Raw genomic sequence first — 18,707 nt, 5'->3', positions numbered from 1 at the left:
CTTTAAAGCCCTAAACGGCCTCAGTCCTGTATACCTGAAGGAGCGTCTCCACCCCCACCATTCAGCCCGGACACTGAGATCCAGCACCGAGGACCTTCTGGCGGTTCCCTCATTGCGAGAAGTGAGGTTACAGGGAACCAGACAGAGGTCCTTCTCGGTGGTGGCACCCGTCCTGTGGAACGCCCTCCCAGCAGATGTCAAGGCAATAAGTAACTATTTTACTTTTAGAAGACAACTGAAGGCGGCCCTGTTAAGGGAAGTTTTTAACGTTTAATGCTGTACTGTTTTAATATTCGGTTGGAAAGCCGCCCAGAGTGGCTGGGGAAACTCAGCCAGATGGGTGGGATATAAATAATAAATTATTATAAATTATTATTATTATTATTATCATACAGGGAAGAGGCAACCCTTGAAGAAATGCAGTCCTGCACTGTTTAAGGCTTTTTAGGTCAAAACCAGCACTCTGAATTGGGCATGAAAACTAATTGGAAAACCAGTGCAGTCAGGCCAGGATTGATGTCCTATTGTATTACCGTATACCACTTCTGTTATGCATTTCCTCCGCTTATAATTGCATTTATATAGCTGTTTTGATTCTTTTAATGGCTAGATATCATGTTATGTATTGACTTTGTGGTCTATGTCATAAACTGCCCCCTTTTTCTGACAATGGGAGATATGGAAGTAAAATAAATAAAATAAAATACCACTGGTCCACCTAGCTCAGCAATGTTGACACCTGTGTCAGAATTGGTCCAAATCCAAAAGGGTGAAGGCAATTTTTCTCCATTGAGCTAAAACTTAGGCCATAAACAAACATCTATCAATTGGAAGGAAGAACGCAGCTCTTCTCCCAAGGGCAGGAACATTCGGGATTTAAGATTTTAGGTGTGATGTTAAACCGGAAAACCACTATTCTTTACATACAGTCAAAGCCAAAGTAAGGAGAAAAGGAGGAGGATAGCAAGCGCAGAGCAATGGATCCTTGCCAGGGATAAATGTCTATAATTGACAATTTCTACCTGAGAATCTTTCAGTAGAACATTTGAGGTTCCTATGATTAACTCCCCCGACACCTAGACATCTCTTTTGTGTTTGATATATATTTTTATCTTGGGTCCCCATTTCAATATCTTTTTTGTTGCTATTCCTTTATCCTTAATAGTTACATTTTTCTTCACACAGTAGTAAAAGCAAGGCTTCCCACAATGCTTAATGTTTATTCAGGAACATTTCTGAATATTTTAAATCAGGCATCCCCAAACTGCGGCCCTCCAGATGTTTTGGCCTACAACTCCCATGATCCCTAGCTAACAGGACCAGTAGTCAGGGATGATGGGAATTGTAGTCCAAAACATCTGGAGGGCCGAAGTTTGGGGGTGCCCGTTTTTAATTCATCTGGCTTCAGAATTAACCAGTTCTGATTAGGCACAATCATGGTGAAAATAGCCTTTCTTACCTTGAGCTGATTTGCAACCATTCTTTCTGATTCCTTTATAGCCACATTGAAGCCCATCTAAAACAGAAAAAGAAAGTGTTTCACAATCCAGACTATTATTCCTATTGACACTCCTACCTTTTGAAGCTTAGCTGGGCAGCGAATAAAGAATGTGCAAGGGCACAATCAATTATCTCCTTCTGGATCCACCATCAATTATTTGATTACCTTCCATCACATTCCATTTACTGTATAAATGTTCATTTATTTCGCTGCAAGCCCTTTTTTTCTCCATGTTAGGGAATATAAATCTGTTTGAGGCTGACGATTCATATCCGAAGTAAGGTTTGCTAGCCACAGAAAACAAACTTCTGTTGGGTGGTGTGAGGGACGAGGGATACAGGGAAGTCCCTCCCATCTTAAGTTCCAGCCCATCCCCAAGCGCGGGAGAGAGTAAGGAGAGCTCTGCCTCCAGCGGAGAGTCAGGAAGTGGTGTCCGAGGCTCAGGCAAGGTTGTGGAGCCCAGGACGCAGGTGGGACAGGAAGTTGGACGCACAGGGGGGAGGCCAATTCCCCCAACTCCCGAATTGCGACGCAAACGTAGGGGGAAGAGGTTGGGTCTGCCAAAGCTGTGGTGCTGGAAGAAAACGCGCCAATCGCCATTCGGGAGTTCAGACACCTCACCTTAAGGATGCATTTTTACTGCTCTGAACACTGTAAATAATCAGCACTTAATAAAAGCCTAAAAAGACCATGCTGGAGTCGTTACTCTAGAGTAGCCATACCAGGCCCTCTGACAGCAACTCCCGAATCTTTTTTTTGGCTACTTTGGAGTGCAGCGATGAGCGCTCAAGAGGCTGAGCATTGGAGGCTGGAGGCCGAAGCAGCGAAGCAGGAGCTGCAGAACCTCACAGCGCACGCACAGCAGCAATTGCATGCCGCTCAGGAGGAAGCGCGAGGGGCGCAGGAGGAGCTGAACAAGCTGGTGGACCAGGTGAGGACAAAAGAGGAGACTGAGAAACAGCTAAGGGTGATGGTTTTGGACCTACAGAAAAAGTTGGAAGAGGAGAAAGCCGCTAGAGGTGGGGGGGTGCCCCAGCCGCAGCTAGTCCAAGTGAGAAGGGGACAGAGCCTAGTCACCAAGTTTAGCGGCGACCCTAGGGAGTACCTAGGATTCGAGACAGAAATAAATTATGCGCTGGAATTGCATGCAGCAGAATTCCCAGATGACGCGCACAGAGTCTCCTTTATCATAGAGCATTTGACGGGGGCCGCCCGAGAATGGGTAAGACCGCTCATCGCGCAAAAAAATCCTTGCATGAAGAACGCAAAATTATTTCTAGAAGCTTTAAAAATAATGTACGCTAGTGACAGTGAAATGGAGGCCACTAAAGAGGAGCTTCATAACTTAACACAAGGAAAATCGACAGTTAGGGACTACTGGGCGAGATTCACCATGCTGGTGCACAAACTGGGGTGGGATCTGCAAAGTGAGCCAGTGAAATCAGCCTTCTACATGGGTTTGCATGCAGACGTTAAGGATGAGCTGGCAAGAGGTCCCAAACCGCGAACTATGGATGAGTTAAGCAAAGCGGCGCTAGCGGTGGGGGTGAGACAGGAATCCAGATGGAATGACAAACAAGCGACGCGCGCAGCAAAACCTTGGTTCCCACGCTCCCAGGACAGACCACATCACCAAACCCCACCCCAGGGCCCGCCCCCACACCCGCCCAGGCCAAGCCCAGAGCCGGAACCGATGGAGATCGGAGGAGCGCGCGCGCGGGCTTTTCAAACCCCGGCGGCGCCAAGACGCAAGGAGGGAAGGGGCGGGAATTGCTTTCTCTGCAACTCCCCCCGGCATCGCGTCAGAGACTGCCCTCATCGCAGAGAGTGGCAAGGAAAGGCGGGAACGGTTGTACCTTCCCCCGCTGACGCAGCACCACAGCAGGGAAACGAGACAGCCTGGCTGCAGGAGACAAGGGGCAGCAGCCAGGCACAGTCAGCAGACAACAGCCCCAGCCCGCCCACCCGCACAGAGAGGAGCAGAGCCAGCCCACCCCTCCCAGAGCAGGAGTGGTTCTAGAAGTCACGCTCACGCTCCCAAATGGCTATCCCCTGACAGTCCTCGCCTTAATTGACAGTGGTGCCTCAGCCAACTTCTTCTCGAGAAACTTTGCGGAAGAGCACCAGATCCAACTTCTGCAGCTGGATTTTCCCCTGCACGTGGCCACCATTGACGGCAGAGAGCTGCTGGGAGGGGCCATCACGCATCAAACCCCCCCCATGAGAATGACGGTGGGAAGGCACTCAGAGACACTGGCTTTCAACGTCACAACCATCTCAGACCCCCCCATCGTCTTGGGCATGAGCTGGCTGACGCGCCACGACCCCTCCATCAGTTGGCACCAGAGATGCATCACTTTTGGATCGGACTTTTGTCTGGAACATTGCATGCAGCACCAACCAGGGGAGGGGCCTCCGATAGCCACGGTGGCCACCATGCACGTCAAGGGGGGTGAGGCAATACCCAAGCCGTACTGGGACCTGCAGGAGGTCTTCAGCGAAGTGGAGTCCGACCACCTACCCCCACACAGGCCTTTTGACTGCCAGATCAACCTGGTGCCAGGGGCAACTATACCCCCAGCCAAGCTGTACGCCATGTCAGATCAGGAACTGGAGGATCTGCGCGCTTTCATCGACAAGAACCTCAAGCGGGGGTTCATCAGAGAAAGCAAGGCAGCAGGGGGCAGCCCGGTCTTCTGGGTGGACAAGAAAGACACGCAACAGCGCCGTCTGGTGGTGGATTTTAGACGGCTGAATTCGGTGACAGAGCCAGTGGCTTTCCCCATGCCCAGAGTGGATGATCTCCTGACAGCGGCACGCAGGGGCAAGATCTTCACCAAGCTCGACCTAAGAGGGGCGTACAACTTGATTAGGATCCGGGGGGGTGATGAATGGAAAACCACGATGTTCACGCCTCTGGGCTCTTTTGAATATCTGGTGATGCCCTTCGGGTTGCAAGGGGGCTCAGCATGCTTCCAGGCCTTCATGCACCACGTCCTGGGGTCCCTCCTCTTCAAGAACTGCTTGGTCTTTCTGGATGACATCCTTATCTACTCCAATGACCCAGTGCAGCATGTGAAGGATGTCAGGGAGGTGTTGCAGCGCCTGAAGGACAACCACCTGTATGTGAAGCTGGAGAAGTGCAAGTTTCACACCAAAGAAGTGGACTTCCTAGGCTACAAGCTGTCAGACAAGGGGCTGGCGATGGACAAGGACAAGGTGCAGGCCATCCTGGACTGGCACAGCCCCAGGACGCGCAAAGATGCCCAACGCCTACTAGGCTTCGCGAACTTCTACAGGAAGTTCATCAAGAACTTCTCTCGCGTCACGGCTCCTATCACCGACTGCCTGAGAGGCAAGCAGAAGTTCCGGTGGACACCAGAGGCGCAAGCAGCGTTCGAAAGCCTCAAGAGGGTATTCGCTTCAGACCAGCACCTGTTCCACGTGGTGCAGGATGCGCCCCTACGCCTGGAGACAGATGCTTCGGACAAGGCTCTGGGAGCGATTCTGTTGCAACTGGACGCCAACAGAGAGTGGAGACCCTGTGCCTTCTTCTCCAGGAAGCTGACCCAGCCGGAACGCAACTACACAGTGTTTGACAGGGAACTTCTTGCGATCCACGCTGCGTTCCAGCACTGGCGACACTTCCTGGTGGGCGCCAAGCACCCCATCCAGGTGTGCACAGACCACAAGAACCTGGAGTTCTGGAGAACTGCCAGGGTGCTCAACCAGCGGCAGATACGGTGGGCAGAGTTCTTCTCGAACTTCAACTTCTCCATCCACTACATCCCGGGAGAGCAGAATGTCAGGGCGGATGCCCTCTCCCGCAAGCCAGAGTACATGGAGGAGGAGTTGCCACCGGCACCCAGGCATATTTTCCCCCCATCAGCATGGTCCTGCGGAGCAGCAGTGGTGAGCGAGGCAGAACTCACAGCACTGACAGCAGCTGATGAATTTGCCACCCGCATCTTCAGAGAACTGAGAGGGGGGGGGGAGCAGGCCAAAGACTTTGAGGAAAGGAGGGGTTTGCTTTTTTACAAGGGAGCCCTGTACCTGCCAACCAAACAGCTGAGAGGTAAGGCCCTCAAGCAGATGCACGACAACCCAACGGCGGGTCATTTTGGAAGGGACAAAACCACTCACCTAGTCATGAGACACTTCTGGTGGCCAGGGGTGCGGGAGGATGTTCGGGAGTATGTAAGGGGATGTGACACCTGCCAGCGAGCAAAGGTGGTCAGAGCGCCACCAGCAGGTTTGCTGGAGCCCTTAGCCACACCGCACAGGCCGTGGGAAGTAGTGTCCATGGACTTCATCACAGACCTGCCGTCGTCCAGGGGCAAGACCGCAGTGTTGGTGGTGGTGGACCTCATGTCCAAAATGTGCCATTTTATACCGTGTGCCAGGGCGGTCTCGGCAGAAGAGACGGCCAAACTGTTTGTTGACCACGTATTCAGACTGCATGGATTGCCTTTAAGGGTTATTTCGGATCGTGGCCGCCAATTTGTTTCCAGGTTCTGGCGGCGGCTCATGAACCTCCTGCAGGTGGAGGTCAGCTTGTCGACGGCTAGGCACCCGCAAACCAATGGACAGGCGGAGCGGGTCAACGCCATTCTGCAGCAGTACCTGAGATGTTACGTCAGCCAGAGGCAAACGGACTGGGTGGATCGCCTGCCACTGGCAGAATTTGCCTACAACAATGCGGTGCACGTCTCCACAGGGGTGTCGCCTTTTAAGGCCAACTACGGGCGCGACCTCAGATCTTTCCCGGAGAGGGAGGGGGAGGAGGAGGAAGAGGGCCCACAGGCAGAGGATTGGGCAGAGGACCTGGAGACGGTGCACCAGCAACTCAGAGAACACTTGGAGAGGGCCAAGGAAGCGTACAAGAAGGGGGCAGATCGCCACAGGCGACCGGGAGAGGTCATCAGGGTGGGGGACAAGGTTTGGTTATCCTCGGAAGGTCTTCCCACCAGGGGGCGATGCAAGAAGTTAGCACCCAGGAGGCTGGGCCCCTTCACGGTCACGCAACAGGTCAACCCGGTAGCCTTCAGGCTAGCACTGCCGGAGGACATGAGAGTGCACCCAGTGTTTCATAGATCGCTGCTGTCGCCGTACAGGGAAAGTACCAGGTTCAGGGACAGCGATCAGCCTCCAGAGGGAGGGGGGGAGACGGGAGACGCCCGACAGCTCAATGAGGCAACTGAGATTTTAGACTCAAGGAGAGGGGTGAGAGGACTGGAGTACCTGATAGCATGGGAGGACACTCCGCCGTCCCACAATGAGTGGATACCGGCCACAGAAGTACCTGAGGAATTTTTAGTGGAAGAGTTCCATGCCCTGTTCCCCCACAGGCCCAAGCCCTGGCACATGGAAAGGGAGGGAGAGGGGGAGGGGCAGGAGGAAGGGATAGCAGGCAGCAGCTCTCCATGGAGATGGGAAGCGGAATTTGAGGACACGGAAGAAGAGGTGTGGTTTTCACCGAGGTCAACGACGTCAGAGGCAGGAGAGGACTGGCAGAACATTTTTACTCCCACCAGCTCTGACGCCACTGACTTCTTGGGATTCCCGTCTTCTCAGGGGGAAGGAGAAAGATCGCAGGATTGGGGGGAAATTTTTACACCCACAGGCTCGGATGCCACAGACTTCTTGGGGTTTCACTCATCCCCAGCAAGCGGAGAGCCACTAGGAAGGGGGGGAGAGGAGCCTGGGAGGGGGATGGATGTGAGGGACGAGGGATACAGGGAAGTCCCTCCCATCTTAAGTTCCAGCCCATCCCCAAGCGCGGGAGAGAGTAAGGAGAGCTCTGCCTCCAGCGGAGAGTCAGGAAGTGGTGTCCGAGGCTCAGGCAAGGTTGTGGAGCCCAGGACGCAGGTGGGACAGGAAGTTGGACGCACAGGGGGGAGGCCAATTCCCCCAACTCCCGAATTGCGACGCAAACGTAGGGGGAAGAGGTTGGGTCTGCCAAAGCTGTGGTGCTGGAAGAAAACGCGCCAATCGCCATTCGGGAGTTCAGACACCTCACCTTAAGGATGCATTTTTACTGCTCTGAACACTGTAAATAATCAGCACTTAATAAAAGCCTAAAAAGACCATGCTGGAGTCGTTACTCTAGAGTAGCCATACCAGGCCCTCTGACAGGTGGTATTCACAGATTAGATTTTGGGGTGTGCTTACGGGAGTTTGTGGAAGTATGTTCAATGAAACAGAATTCCTTATACAGTGGTGCCTCGCTTAACGAATGCCCTGTAAGACGAATTTTTCGCTAGACGAATGGATTTTGCGATCGGAGGTTGCCTCGCAAGACAACGAGGTTTTCTATGGCCGCCGCTTTGTCTTGCGAAATGTGGCCATAGAAAAACAAACCTCCGACTGCAAAGTCCAGCGTGCAGCGAAAAATTGCCAGGGCTTTTTGCCGCCTGCCTTCCCCTTGGCTTGGGGAAGGCAGGCGGCAAAACACCCCCACACCGCTGCACTTCGGCTCTGGGGTTCAGAGCCGAAGAGCGGCGGTGCGGGGGCTGCGAAGGCAAGCAACTGTGTGCCAGGCAGCTGGGGGAAAGCAGCCCCCGCGCTGCCGCACTTTGGCTCCGTTCCCCAGAGCCAAAGTGCAGCGGTGTGGGGGCTTTTCGCTTTCACACCGCCGGGCTTCGGCTCCAGGGGACGGAGCCAAAGCACGGCAGTGCGAAAGCCCCCACACAGCCGTGGGCTTTTTGCCGCCGCACCACCGCACTTCGGATCTGTTGGGGGGGAGGGAGGAACGGAGGATCCTATGGGTCCTCCGTTCTTCCCTCCCGCCGCCCGACAGATCCGGCATTTGGCTCCGTCGGGAGGGGGGAGGGAAGAACGGAGGATCCTATGGGCTGAACCTTGTGCCACAGCAAACAATACTTGCAAGATTTAAGGCTTACCCTTCAACATTCCTCGGATGAAAACAGGGACATTCTATTCTACATCACTGCTAGGAGGGGGCCTTTTAAACATTAAGATTTTAATTAAAGCACTTAAAACAGTCTCCCACTGTGTGGTCAAAATTGAGATCTCCAATTCTTTTAAGTGCTATAACAAGGGTGTCTCTGGACCTTAAATTGAGGCTCATACAACAAAAAATAATATTTAGAATATACAAGACCCCATGATGTTTGTTTTTAAAAAGGGTTATCTAAGGTATCTAACTGTTGGAGATGCAAAATAAAAAAATTCCTTCAGTAGCACCTTAAAGACCAACTAAGTTTTTATTTTGGTATGAGCTTTCGTGTGGATAATGCTTCTCTAATAATGCTTCTGCTGCTCCAGAGAAGCGGACACGGAGCAATGGATTCAAACTACAAGAAAGAAGCTCCCACCTAAACATTAGGAAGAACTTCCTGACAGTAAGAGCTGTTCGACAGTGGAATTTGCTGCCAAGAAGTGTGGTGGAGTCGCCTTCTTTGGAGGTCTTTAAGCGGAGGCTTGACAGCCATGTGTCAAGAATGCTTTGAAGGTGTTTCCTGCTTGGCAGGGGGTTGTTGTGGGTGAGGAAGGGAAAGGAGAATGTTAGCTGTTTTGAGACTCCTTCCGGTAGTGATAAAGTGTGATATCAAATCCAAACTCTTCTGCTCTTCTTCCTAGCCTAATCTACATCACAGGGTATTGTGAAGATTAAATTGAGAGAGGCATGGGACCTTGCTGAGCTTCTTGTAATAAAAGTAAGGAGGGGAATGGAATGAATGAATGAATGAATGAACAAAAAGGGGCGAAAGAAAGGTAAAGTACAAGCATGAAGAAAGCTACCAAGTGACAGATGCAATCTTTAACGCATTTGACCGTTGACTTAACCAACCAATGCTTCGTTCAGATTAAAAGTTGTTCAGTGGTGTATCCGTGGTTCTGAGACTGAAAGAGCAATGCCCTCTTTCTTGGATAGACTCTTACAAACAAGAAATTTAAAGTTGGCTTTTCATTTCCCAGCAGAACTCACCTTAGTAGGGGGGTAGAGGTGACAAAATGGCTGGCCCGCCTTTCGTTTGCACAAGCCAATGGAATGGCACACCACATCTGGATTCATTTTGTGCTCTATCCTGAAAGGAAATTATGCCAAAAAGCAAAGGCTAAGTTAGGTTCTTTTGACTAAATACCAGCTCCTTCAGTGGAAATGTAAATATATTTTTTAAAAAAACCAATTTAAGATTCATTTTAATATAAGCCCGTTTGACCATAGCTCGGTGATTTTGACTGGGTTGTCCTAGGACCTAGATTCTAAACCTTTTTGCAGCAGTGGATAAACGCTGTGCTTGAATGAAACATCAGAACGGCTGTCCCTATTTTAGCAAATTACTTGAAAGACAAAGACTAAAAGTATACCACTGATTTTTCATTTTGGTGGATCTCAGCGATCCTCTTGACTTTTATCAAGTCTTGGTCAGATTTGCTGTTGAATGTGTGCCATATTAATCAATATGATATTACTGAATTACTTGATTGCAGAAGAACTGCTTCATCTTTAGGTTATGTACGTAAGCACTCCAAAGATATGTAATTACATAATCACAAAGCTTTCACTTCACCAACACTAATGTGGAAGGAGGTTACATTAGCTCATAAGGCTCTGAAATGCTGGTATTAAGGTCAGAGGTTGGAAACGAGAAGAAAATTACATTAACTGCAAGCTAGTTTAGCTAGAAAGGGACCCAGGTGGCACTGTGGGCTAAACCACTGAGCCTAGGGCTTGCTGATCAGAAGGTCGGCGGTTCGAATCCCTGTGACGGGGTGAGCTCCCGTTGCTTGGTCCCAGCTCCTGCCAACCTAGCAGTTCGAAAGCACGTCAAAATGCAAGTAGATAAATAGGAACCGCTACAGCGGGAAGGTAAACGGCGTTTCCATGTGCTGCTCTGGTTTGCCAGAAGCGGCTTTGTCATGCTGGCCACATGACCTGGAAGCTGTACGCCGGCTCCCTTGGCCAATAATGCGAGATGAGCGTGCAACCCCAGAGCCGGTCACGACTGCACCTAATAGTCAGGGGTCCCTTTACCTTTACCTAGTTTAGCTAGAACAGTTCAATTTACATTCACCAGCAGACCAATAATTTCTAAGCAACTCCACTGTCAAAGGAGAGGGTCCTGTGGTCCTATTTCTAAGGTCCTGCTCCCTACAACAGTGGTTTTCAACCAGTATGCTATGGTGCCCTTGGGTGCCTTGAATGGTGGTCAGGGGTGCTGTGGCCAACACTAGCCTCTGCCCCTCTGTCCTTCCCTCCTCTTATGCCCTCTCGTGTTTTTGCCTCCCAAAGGCTTGCACAGCTGTTTGTTGCAGCAGCCCTGGCTACAAGCTCCCCAGGTGAATGGTGCTTCTGGGCTGGCCAGGGGGTGCTTGGGCAGGGTGATGAGTCACCTCTCTTTGGTGCAGAGGGAGGCGCAGCTCAGAGGCCAGGGGCGGCATCTGCGGCTGCCCAGAGGACTCCCAAGGAGAGGGGAGCAGAGAGAAGGTTGAGGACACATCCCACAAGCGAAGGTTTTCAGAAAGGGATAGAGAGGCTGCCAGATCTGCAGGCAAGGGGCGACCAACTGGACTCCTGAGCCCCTTAGGGGTGCCACAGAAAGAATGCAGTTGGTCAAAGGAGCCATGGGCTCAAAAGGATGAAAACCTCTGCCCTACATCATTGGCTTTCTTGGTGTGATGCAACCTCATTTAAGCTTGGTTATGTCATTATTAGGGTTCCCTTTTAAAAAAGGTGAAGGAGAACGACTAACCCAGAAATATTTTGATAGGTATAATAAGGGTAAACAGCAAGCAACTTTACAACATAAATAAAATGATGGATGAATCTGGACACCTGTCAGGCACCAACTGGAAATGGATATTTTAGCCTCCATATAAAATGGCTACTTAGTATACAGATTTACTTATTTATATGACGTGCTAATACTTACAACTCAATTATATGTGGTCCAAATATTTCGGCGATCAGAATGCATGCCCCTTGTAAGTGCAACTTTGCTGGAAAACAACACATTTAGTGAGTGCACATCCTTAAATCTGAACACACCAAAATGCCATTAAGAAGCCAAAAGGTTCCCTGCAGGAACAGAGCAAGACTCTTTCTAGTCCAGCATCCTGTTTCATAGAATCACAGGATTGTAGAGTTGGAAGAGATCCTGAGGGTCTTCTAGTCCAACTCCCCTGCAATGAAGGAATCTCAACCAGATCATACATGGCATATGGCCATCCAACGTCTGCATAAAAACCACCAAGGTGGGAGAGTCCGCCATCTCTCATGGGAGCCAATTCCACTGCCAAACAGAAAGCTCTTCCTGTTTAGTTGAAAACTTGAATCCATTGATCTGGGCCCTAGCCTCCGGAGCAGGAGAAAACAGGCTTTCTCCAGCTTCCATGTGGCAGCCCCTTAGAAATTTGAAGATGGCTACCATATTTCCTCTTTGCCAGGCTAAACATACCAAATTCCCTCAACTGTTCCTCATATGGCTTGGCTTCCAGATCCATGATTTATCTTGGTCACCCTCCTCTGCACACATTCTACCTCGTCAAATGCCTTCTTAAATTGTGGCTTCCAGAACTGACACAGGACTCCAGGTGTGGTCTGACAAAGGCAGACTAGAGCAGGACTATGACTTCCCTCAATCAGAAGACACTATACAGTTGTAGGAAGCTTCCAGGGCGGCTTCCGTCAATCCAGAATGTCCTGCCCAAAGCAGGATATTTGCGTGGTATGTCTTCAGTGCTCAGTCAGAGCAAATGGCAATTCACATTTTCTCCAGATTGATGTTTGCTTTGATTTAGAGCTAAGGACCAGGCTTTCCCTGGGAAAGGAGCAGAGCAAGTGGGAAAACTACTCATACCTATGTTTTCTCGAAACGGGACAAGCGCAAATGTGGATGAGCCTTGGTTGGCCTTGAGCAAGGAAACTTGTAACCTAAACTACCCAACAGATTTTTGTGAGGATAAATGGACTAAAGCTGTCCACTGGCTGACGATTTATTAGTTGACTATTTAGCTACCTTTAAACCGAATGATCATGTAAACAATTGCATTTAAATAGATTTGCAGATTAGTAAGGCCTTAATGAGGGTGAAAGAGGAGAGTGCAAAATATGGTCTGAAGCTCAACATCAAAAAAATCAAGATCATGGCCACTGGTCCCATCATCTCCTGGCAAATAGAAGGGGAAGAAATGGAGGCAGTGAGAGATTTTACTTTCTTGGGCTCCTTGATCACTGCAGATGGTGACAGCAGTCACGAAATTAAAAGACGCCTGCTTCTTGGGAGAAAAGCAATGACAAACCTAGACAGCATCTTAAAAAGCAGAGACATTACCTTGCCGACAAAGGTCTGTATAGTTAAAGCTATGGTTTTCCCAGTAGTGATGTATGGAAGTGAGAGCTGGACCATAAAGAAGGCTGATCGCCGAAGAATTGATGCTTTTGAATTATGGTGCTGGAGGAGACTCTTGAGAGTCCCATGGACAGCAAGAAGATCAAACCTATCCATTCTGAAGGAAATCAGCCCTGAGCGCTCACTGGAAGGACAGATCGTGAAGCTGAGACTCCAATACTTTGGCCACCTCATGAGAAGAGAAGACTCCCTGGAAAAGACCCCGATGTTGGGAAAGATTGAGGGCACTAGGAGAAGGGGACGACAGAGGACGAGATGGTTGGACAGTGTTCTCAAAGCTACAAACATGAGTTTGACCAAACTGCGGGAGGCAGTGGAAGACAGGAGTGCCTGGCATGCTATGGTCCATGGGGTCACGAAGAGTCGGACACAACTAAACGACTAAACAACAACAAACAAGGCCTTAACGTAGCTGCTTTTTCTGTTGAGATGATTTCGTTGCTGTCACTCAGGTGAAAGACAGAAAGGTTATCTTTAATATATTCTTTTCCCCCTGAGATCACACAGTGCAAAGACAAGATAATAATTAAAAACAAAGAAAGTGTGCTTCAATCTCATTCTTGGCCTCACTTATTAAAATTTGCCCCCACATTAAAAGCAGCACACTGAAACCAAGATATATATCCAGAAGTGTATATATTTAAGTGCCCTTCAAACTCATTCATGGCCTCACCAATTAAAATTTGCCCCCTACCATAAATCTTTAGTTGATTAACCTACTGATTACCAACTAAACTCTGCAGTTCCAATTGTAAGACACTCTAAAAACCACTGTTAATTAGTTAATGAATATCACAGGTTATTTTTAAAGGAAGCAAGGAAAGATAGGTCAAATGGGTTTAAACAGTCAGGTGTACACCTCTCAGAGATTGGGGTAGCATGCAACAAGTATTTTGGATCAGTGAATATGCAAATACAGAAACAAGTACAAAAGTTCAAGTACAGCTGCTAAAAAAAATCTACATTCTCAGTAGCTTTAAAAGGGCACGGTGAATGTTCTAGGTGCAAGGTGGCAATATGTAAAAGAAGAAAATTAAGAAGAAAAACATCTTTTAAAGAAAGAAAAGAATCATGTCATACAATTTCTTTATGAAACTTCAAAGCACACAGCTGTTCCTTCTGATCCAAGGTGAGTCATCTGTATTTCAACCGAGCTTTTAGCCTATCTCATTGTCCTTCCTTATAAAGAAAACCTCCTCTCTGTCCATTTTTCATATTGTGGTTAATCTGCATGAGTTTAATTTGGCCAATTAAAATTAGGCCCTTGACTAAAACTAGATTTCTCGTTCTTTTCATGCTCCTACCATAAGGCTAAGGAGAAGGCGGGGAGAAAATGGGTTCCTTAAAGCACTGCTAGAAAGGTTTGCCCAAAAGGCAAGTTATTAGAGATGTTCAATTCCCTAACATGCCCCCCAAGAAAGAACAATAGACGGAGACCTGTGCAGTTATGATACACACCCACCCCTTAGCCATGCTCTTTCTCTTGCCACAACATCTAGAAAGGAGACATAAAATATCATCTGGCTAGCAATAATTTTTTATGCGCAGAATTCTTATGGGCATAACAAATACTGTTCATAAATATTCAAAAGGACTTAACTGCCACTCCTCAAAAACTATGATTGGCTTAGGAGATGCAGCAGTAAGAGAAGATTAGCATAAGAACGGAAGAATCACCAGCGAGATTCCTCTGGGAAGCTCATAAGCAGAACGTGATGGATCCGTCCCCTGAAGCTCTCCCCCAGCATCTGTCAAGGAGGTGTCCTGACATTTTCCCGCAACAGCAAATTGTCAGTGATAGACCACGTCCTCCATTCATTTGTCCAGACAGTCCTTCTGAAAAGCTATCTAAATTAGTGTCCATCCCCAAAGTGAGTACTTTGTAAGACATTGCTGCCTCTGATTATTTCTCTACTGATGCTTTTCGTTACTCTTCTTTGGTGTGGGATATTTAAAGTGCAATCAAACCAACGATTCATGTCTTGCTAGTGTTAAGTCGTGGGTGCAGATGTCAGCTCTCGTGTGACCCAGCATGCTAGCAAGGATATGCTAGGAGTCAAGTCTAACAAGAACAATCTTCTTTATTGCAGTAGGAACTTAACTGGGGTGGAGGAAAAGGAGACGAGCTTCTTTTCTACTCTCAGGAACAGGAGTTGGGGAAAGGATACATTTAGATTTTGGCGGGACCCGATCATAGCAAGGATCCAAATTGTACGAACAAGTTAACCAAGAGCAACTGTCACCACACCCGTTTGGATCCTCCGGGAGCAGGACAGCTAGTTACAGAACTTAACAGTGAGATTCATGTACACAATTTAAACCATAAATAACAGCTACATGGTAGGAGCAGAAGGTCAAAGAGTGTGGGGTATTTTCCTACCTGCCTCTTTTTTTGTTGTTGTCTCTTCCTCATCTCTTCATTGCCAAGCCAGAAATTTAATAATAATAATAATAATAATAATAATAATAATAATAATAATTCCAGTTATCCTGGGATCATGGTGAACAACTCACTATCACACACATATCTCAGCATGCACCAGTGTAGAATAGTTCATTTTCTCTGTGTTGTACCACTGCAGACAGCACATGTTTTAGAAACGCATATTGGAATGGACTGTATTCTGCTCTGGTCAGACCTCACCTGGAGTACTGTGTCCAGTTCTGGGCACCACAGTTCAAGAAGGATACTGACAAGCTGGAACATGTCCAGAAGAGAGCAACCAAAATGGTCAAAGGCTTGGAAACGATGCCTTATGAGGAACGGCTGGAGAAGAGAAGGTTAAGGGGTGATATGATAGCCATGTTCAAATATATAGAAGGATGTCATATAGAGGAGGGAGAAAGGTTGTTTTCTGCTGCTCCAGAGAAGCAGACACGGAGCAATGGATTCAAACTACAGGAAAGAAGATTCCACCTCAACATTAGGAAGAACTTCCTGACAGTAAGAGCTGTTTGGCAGTGGAATTTGCTACCAAGGAGTGTGGTGGAGTCTCCTTCTTTGGAGGTCTTTAAGGAGAGGCTTGACAGGCATATGTCAAGAATGCTTTGATGGTGTTTCCTGCGTGGCAGGGGGTTGGACTGGATGGCCCTTGTGGTCTCTTCCAACTCTATGATTTATGAGGAACGGCTTAGGGAACTGGGCATGTTTAGCCTGGAGAAGAGAAGGTTAAGGGGTGATATAATAGCCATGTTCAAATATATAAAAGGATGTCATATAGAGGAGGGTGAAAGGTTGTTTTCTGCTGCTCCAGAGAAGCGGACACGGAGCAATGGATTCAAACTGCAAGAAAGAAGATTCCACCTAAACATTAGGAAGAACTTCCTGACAGCAAGAGCTGTTCGACAGTGGAATTTGCTACCAAGGAGTGTGGTGGAGTCTCCTTCTTTGGAGGTCTTTAAGCAGAGGCTTGACAGGCATATGTCAAGAATGCTTTGATGGTGTTTCCTGCTTGGCAGGGGGTTGGACTGGACGGCCCTTGTGGTCTCTTCCAACTCTATGATTCTATAGGGCAACCAAAAAACCCTGCATATATAAACTTTTAATGTCAGGGTTGTGTGCTCTAGCTTAGTCTTCTCCCTTCCACCATACTTTTCTATGTGCGTAATACATATTTTCCCAACAGGAACCACTCAAATAATCCTTTCCATCTACATCCTAAAGCAGTGGTTCTCAAAGAGTGTGGCATTCCACACTGGTGCGGCAAGAGAAATTGGTAAGCGTGGCAGGAAGATTCAAAGAATCTTCAAAGAAACATTTTAGTACAGTACAGTATAGTATCAAAATATGTTTTCATTTGCAGAAGATGGATAGATATATTTTCAAACTGAGAGCAAAAGCATTGAGTGATGCTGAGGACAATCCTAGTTGTGATCCAGAATCGCTGTTTGAACAGAGAGCGGGAGAAGACTAATTTACAATTATATTTTGGGAACCATTCATGTTCTTATTTGGCTGCATTCTTTTATACTTTCTGGATGCCCCGTGATCGTATTCTAAAGCAGTTGTGTTCTATGTTGTAAACTAAGCCCTGCTAGTTGTTGTTTCTTTTTGTTTTCCAATGCATTTCTTTTTTTAAAAGAAAGAAAGAAATCAGTGTGGCACGAGCAAATGTTTAGTCTGAAAGTGTGGCCCAGAGAAAAAAATTGAGAACCACTATCCTAAAGGAATACAGAGAAAGAACCACCACATTTCTACTGATTACATATGATGGCCCTCTATCCGAATCACTAGTGCTATTCTTACACCCTTAAACAAGATAAAGACTGAACTGCTGTCAAATTAAAGGAAGTAAAAATAGGTCCCATGTATAACGCTTTGATAGCCTTCAGTTGCACTAAGCCACGTTGCGACTAATAATAGCAGTGCAACATTTACAGCCGTAAGTGTGAATTCATAATAATCACTGAACAGACCAACATATGGCACATTGCCTTTTTTTACCAGGTAAGTAGCTACAGAGCCTCTCCAGAGCTTCTTTTTCTGTAGAATTGTGGACTTGAGCAAGCTGTTCTATTATGGACACCACAAGGACACATCCTGCAAAGGCAAGGAGAAAGAAAGATTCATGTTACTCATACTGATTTTAAAATTAAAAAGTTCTCTCTTTTTTTGGTAAAGTTTCCATTGTTGGAGGAAGAAGAGCGTTTCTCTAGCAAACTCCGATGTCCTAGTCGGGAGTTAGCCAGTCATAGAATCATAGAGTTGGAAGAGACCACAAGGGCCATCCAGTCCAACCCCCTGCCAAGCAGGAAACACCATCAAAGCATTCCTGACAGATGGATGTCAAGCCTCTGCTTAAAGACCTCCAAAGAAGGAGACTCCACCACACTCCTTGGTAGCAAATTCCACTGCTGAACAGCTCTTACTGTCAGGAAGTTCTTCCTAATGTTTAGGTGGAATCTTCTTTCTTGTAGTTTGAAGTCATGTGAAGTCCGTTCCTTTCAGCAGCACCATTCCCGTTTGACTTTCTACAAACCAGTGCTCGTGCTAACTGTGCTTCTCCCCACAAACCAGTTACCGTAACCATGATTTGAAGAGCACTTGCAGCCTAGACTATCAGGAGTCTTGTATTATGAGATTACTGTTCATACTATGGGTACGAGGAAGCAAGGAGCTACAGAAAACAGTCATCTGTTATGGATTCTTTACTATTCTGAGAGATCCAAAGTAGGAAGTAAGAAGAGGGGTACAGTAGGGATAGCAAAACTGAGAGACCAGGCACAGTGTTCAAACTTGGGTCCCCAGCTGTTGTTGGACTACAACAGGCATCCCCAAACTTCGGCCCTCCAGATGTTTTGAGGCTACAGTTCCCATCATCCCTGACCACTGGTCCTCTTAGCTAGGGATCATGGGAGTTGTAGGCCAAAACATCTGGAGGGCCGCAGTTTGGGGATGCCTGGACTACAACTTCCACGATCCCTGCTACCTAGGGATGATGGGAGTTGTAGTCCAACAAGAGCTGGAGACCCAAGTTTGAGAAACACTGGACCAGAAGTTATTCATTCCTGATGAATAGTCAAAGAAGCAAAGCAGAGTAACCCAACACACCCAATGGCAGGAAAATACCAAGAAGTTAAGCTTCCTAGATGAAAGGAAGAGATTATGAAAATCAAAACCTTCTCCAACCCATTTGCAACATAACAAGGTTAACTTGTAAAATGTAATGCTAGATAGCAGAAGCTTGCAAAACCCTAGATCTGAGCCAACTATCTGGTAAGGTGTATAGCAGATTTCTCGATTAGGACTAGGTGACCAGGGATTGGCCTGGGGAGTCATAAGACCATTACTAGACAACTAGAGTGGTCAGATGAAAAAGAGGTCAGGA

The 18,707-nt window shown here is 47.7% G+C and overlaps 1 protein-coding gene across 1 annotated transcript in view; it reads right to left on the bottom strand.

The window, feature by feature from the left end:
* The window catches only part of AOAH (acyloxyacyl hydrolase), a 106,086-nt gene that overhangs the window by 69,293 nt on the left and 18,086 nt on the right, over positions 1–18,707 (bottom strand). The window contains exons 3-6 of the mRNA XM_035129543.3: positions 17,324–17,419; positions 11,401–11,467; positions 9,453–9,552; positions 1,460–1,516 (exon numbers count right to left, since the gene is read on the bottom strand). Coding sequence (XP_034985434.3) covers positions 1,460–1,516; positions 9,453–9,552; positions 11,401–11,467; positions 17,324–17,419 — 320 coding nt within the window. The remainder of the gene's footprint in view (positions 1–1,459; positions 1,517–9,452; positions 9,553–11,400; positions 11,468–17,323; positions 17,420–18,707) is intronic.

This window comes from Zootoca vivipara, chromosome 11 (assembly GCF_965207765.1).
Source record: "Zootoca vivipara chromosome 11, rZooViv2.hap1.1, whole genome shotgun sequence".
Taxonomy (NCBI): Eukaryota; Metazoa; Chordata; class Lepidosauria; order Squamata; family Lacertidae; genus Zootoca; species Zootoca vivipara.
This window is presented reverse-complemented; position numbering and strand designations above follow the sequence as displayed.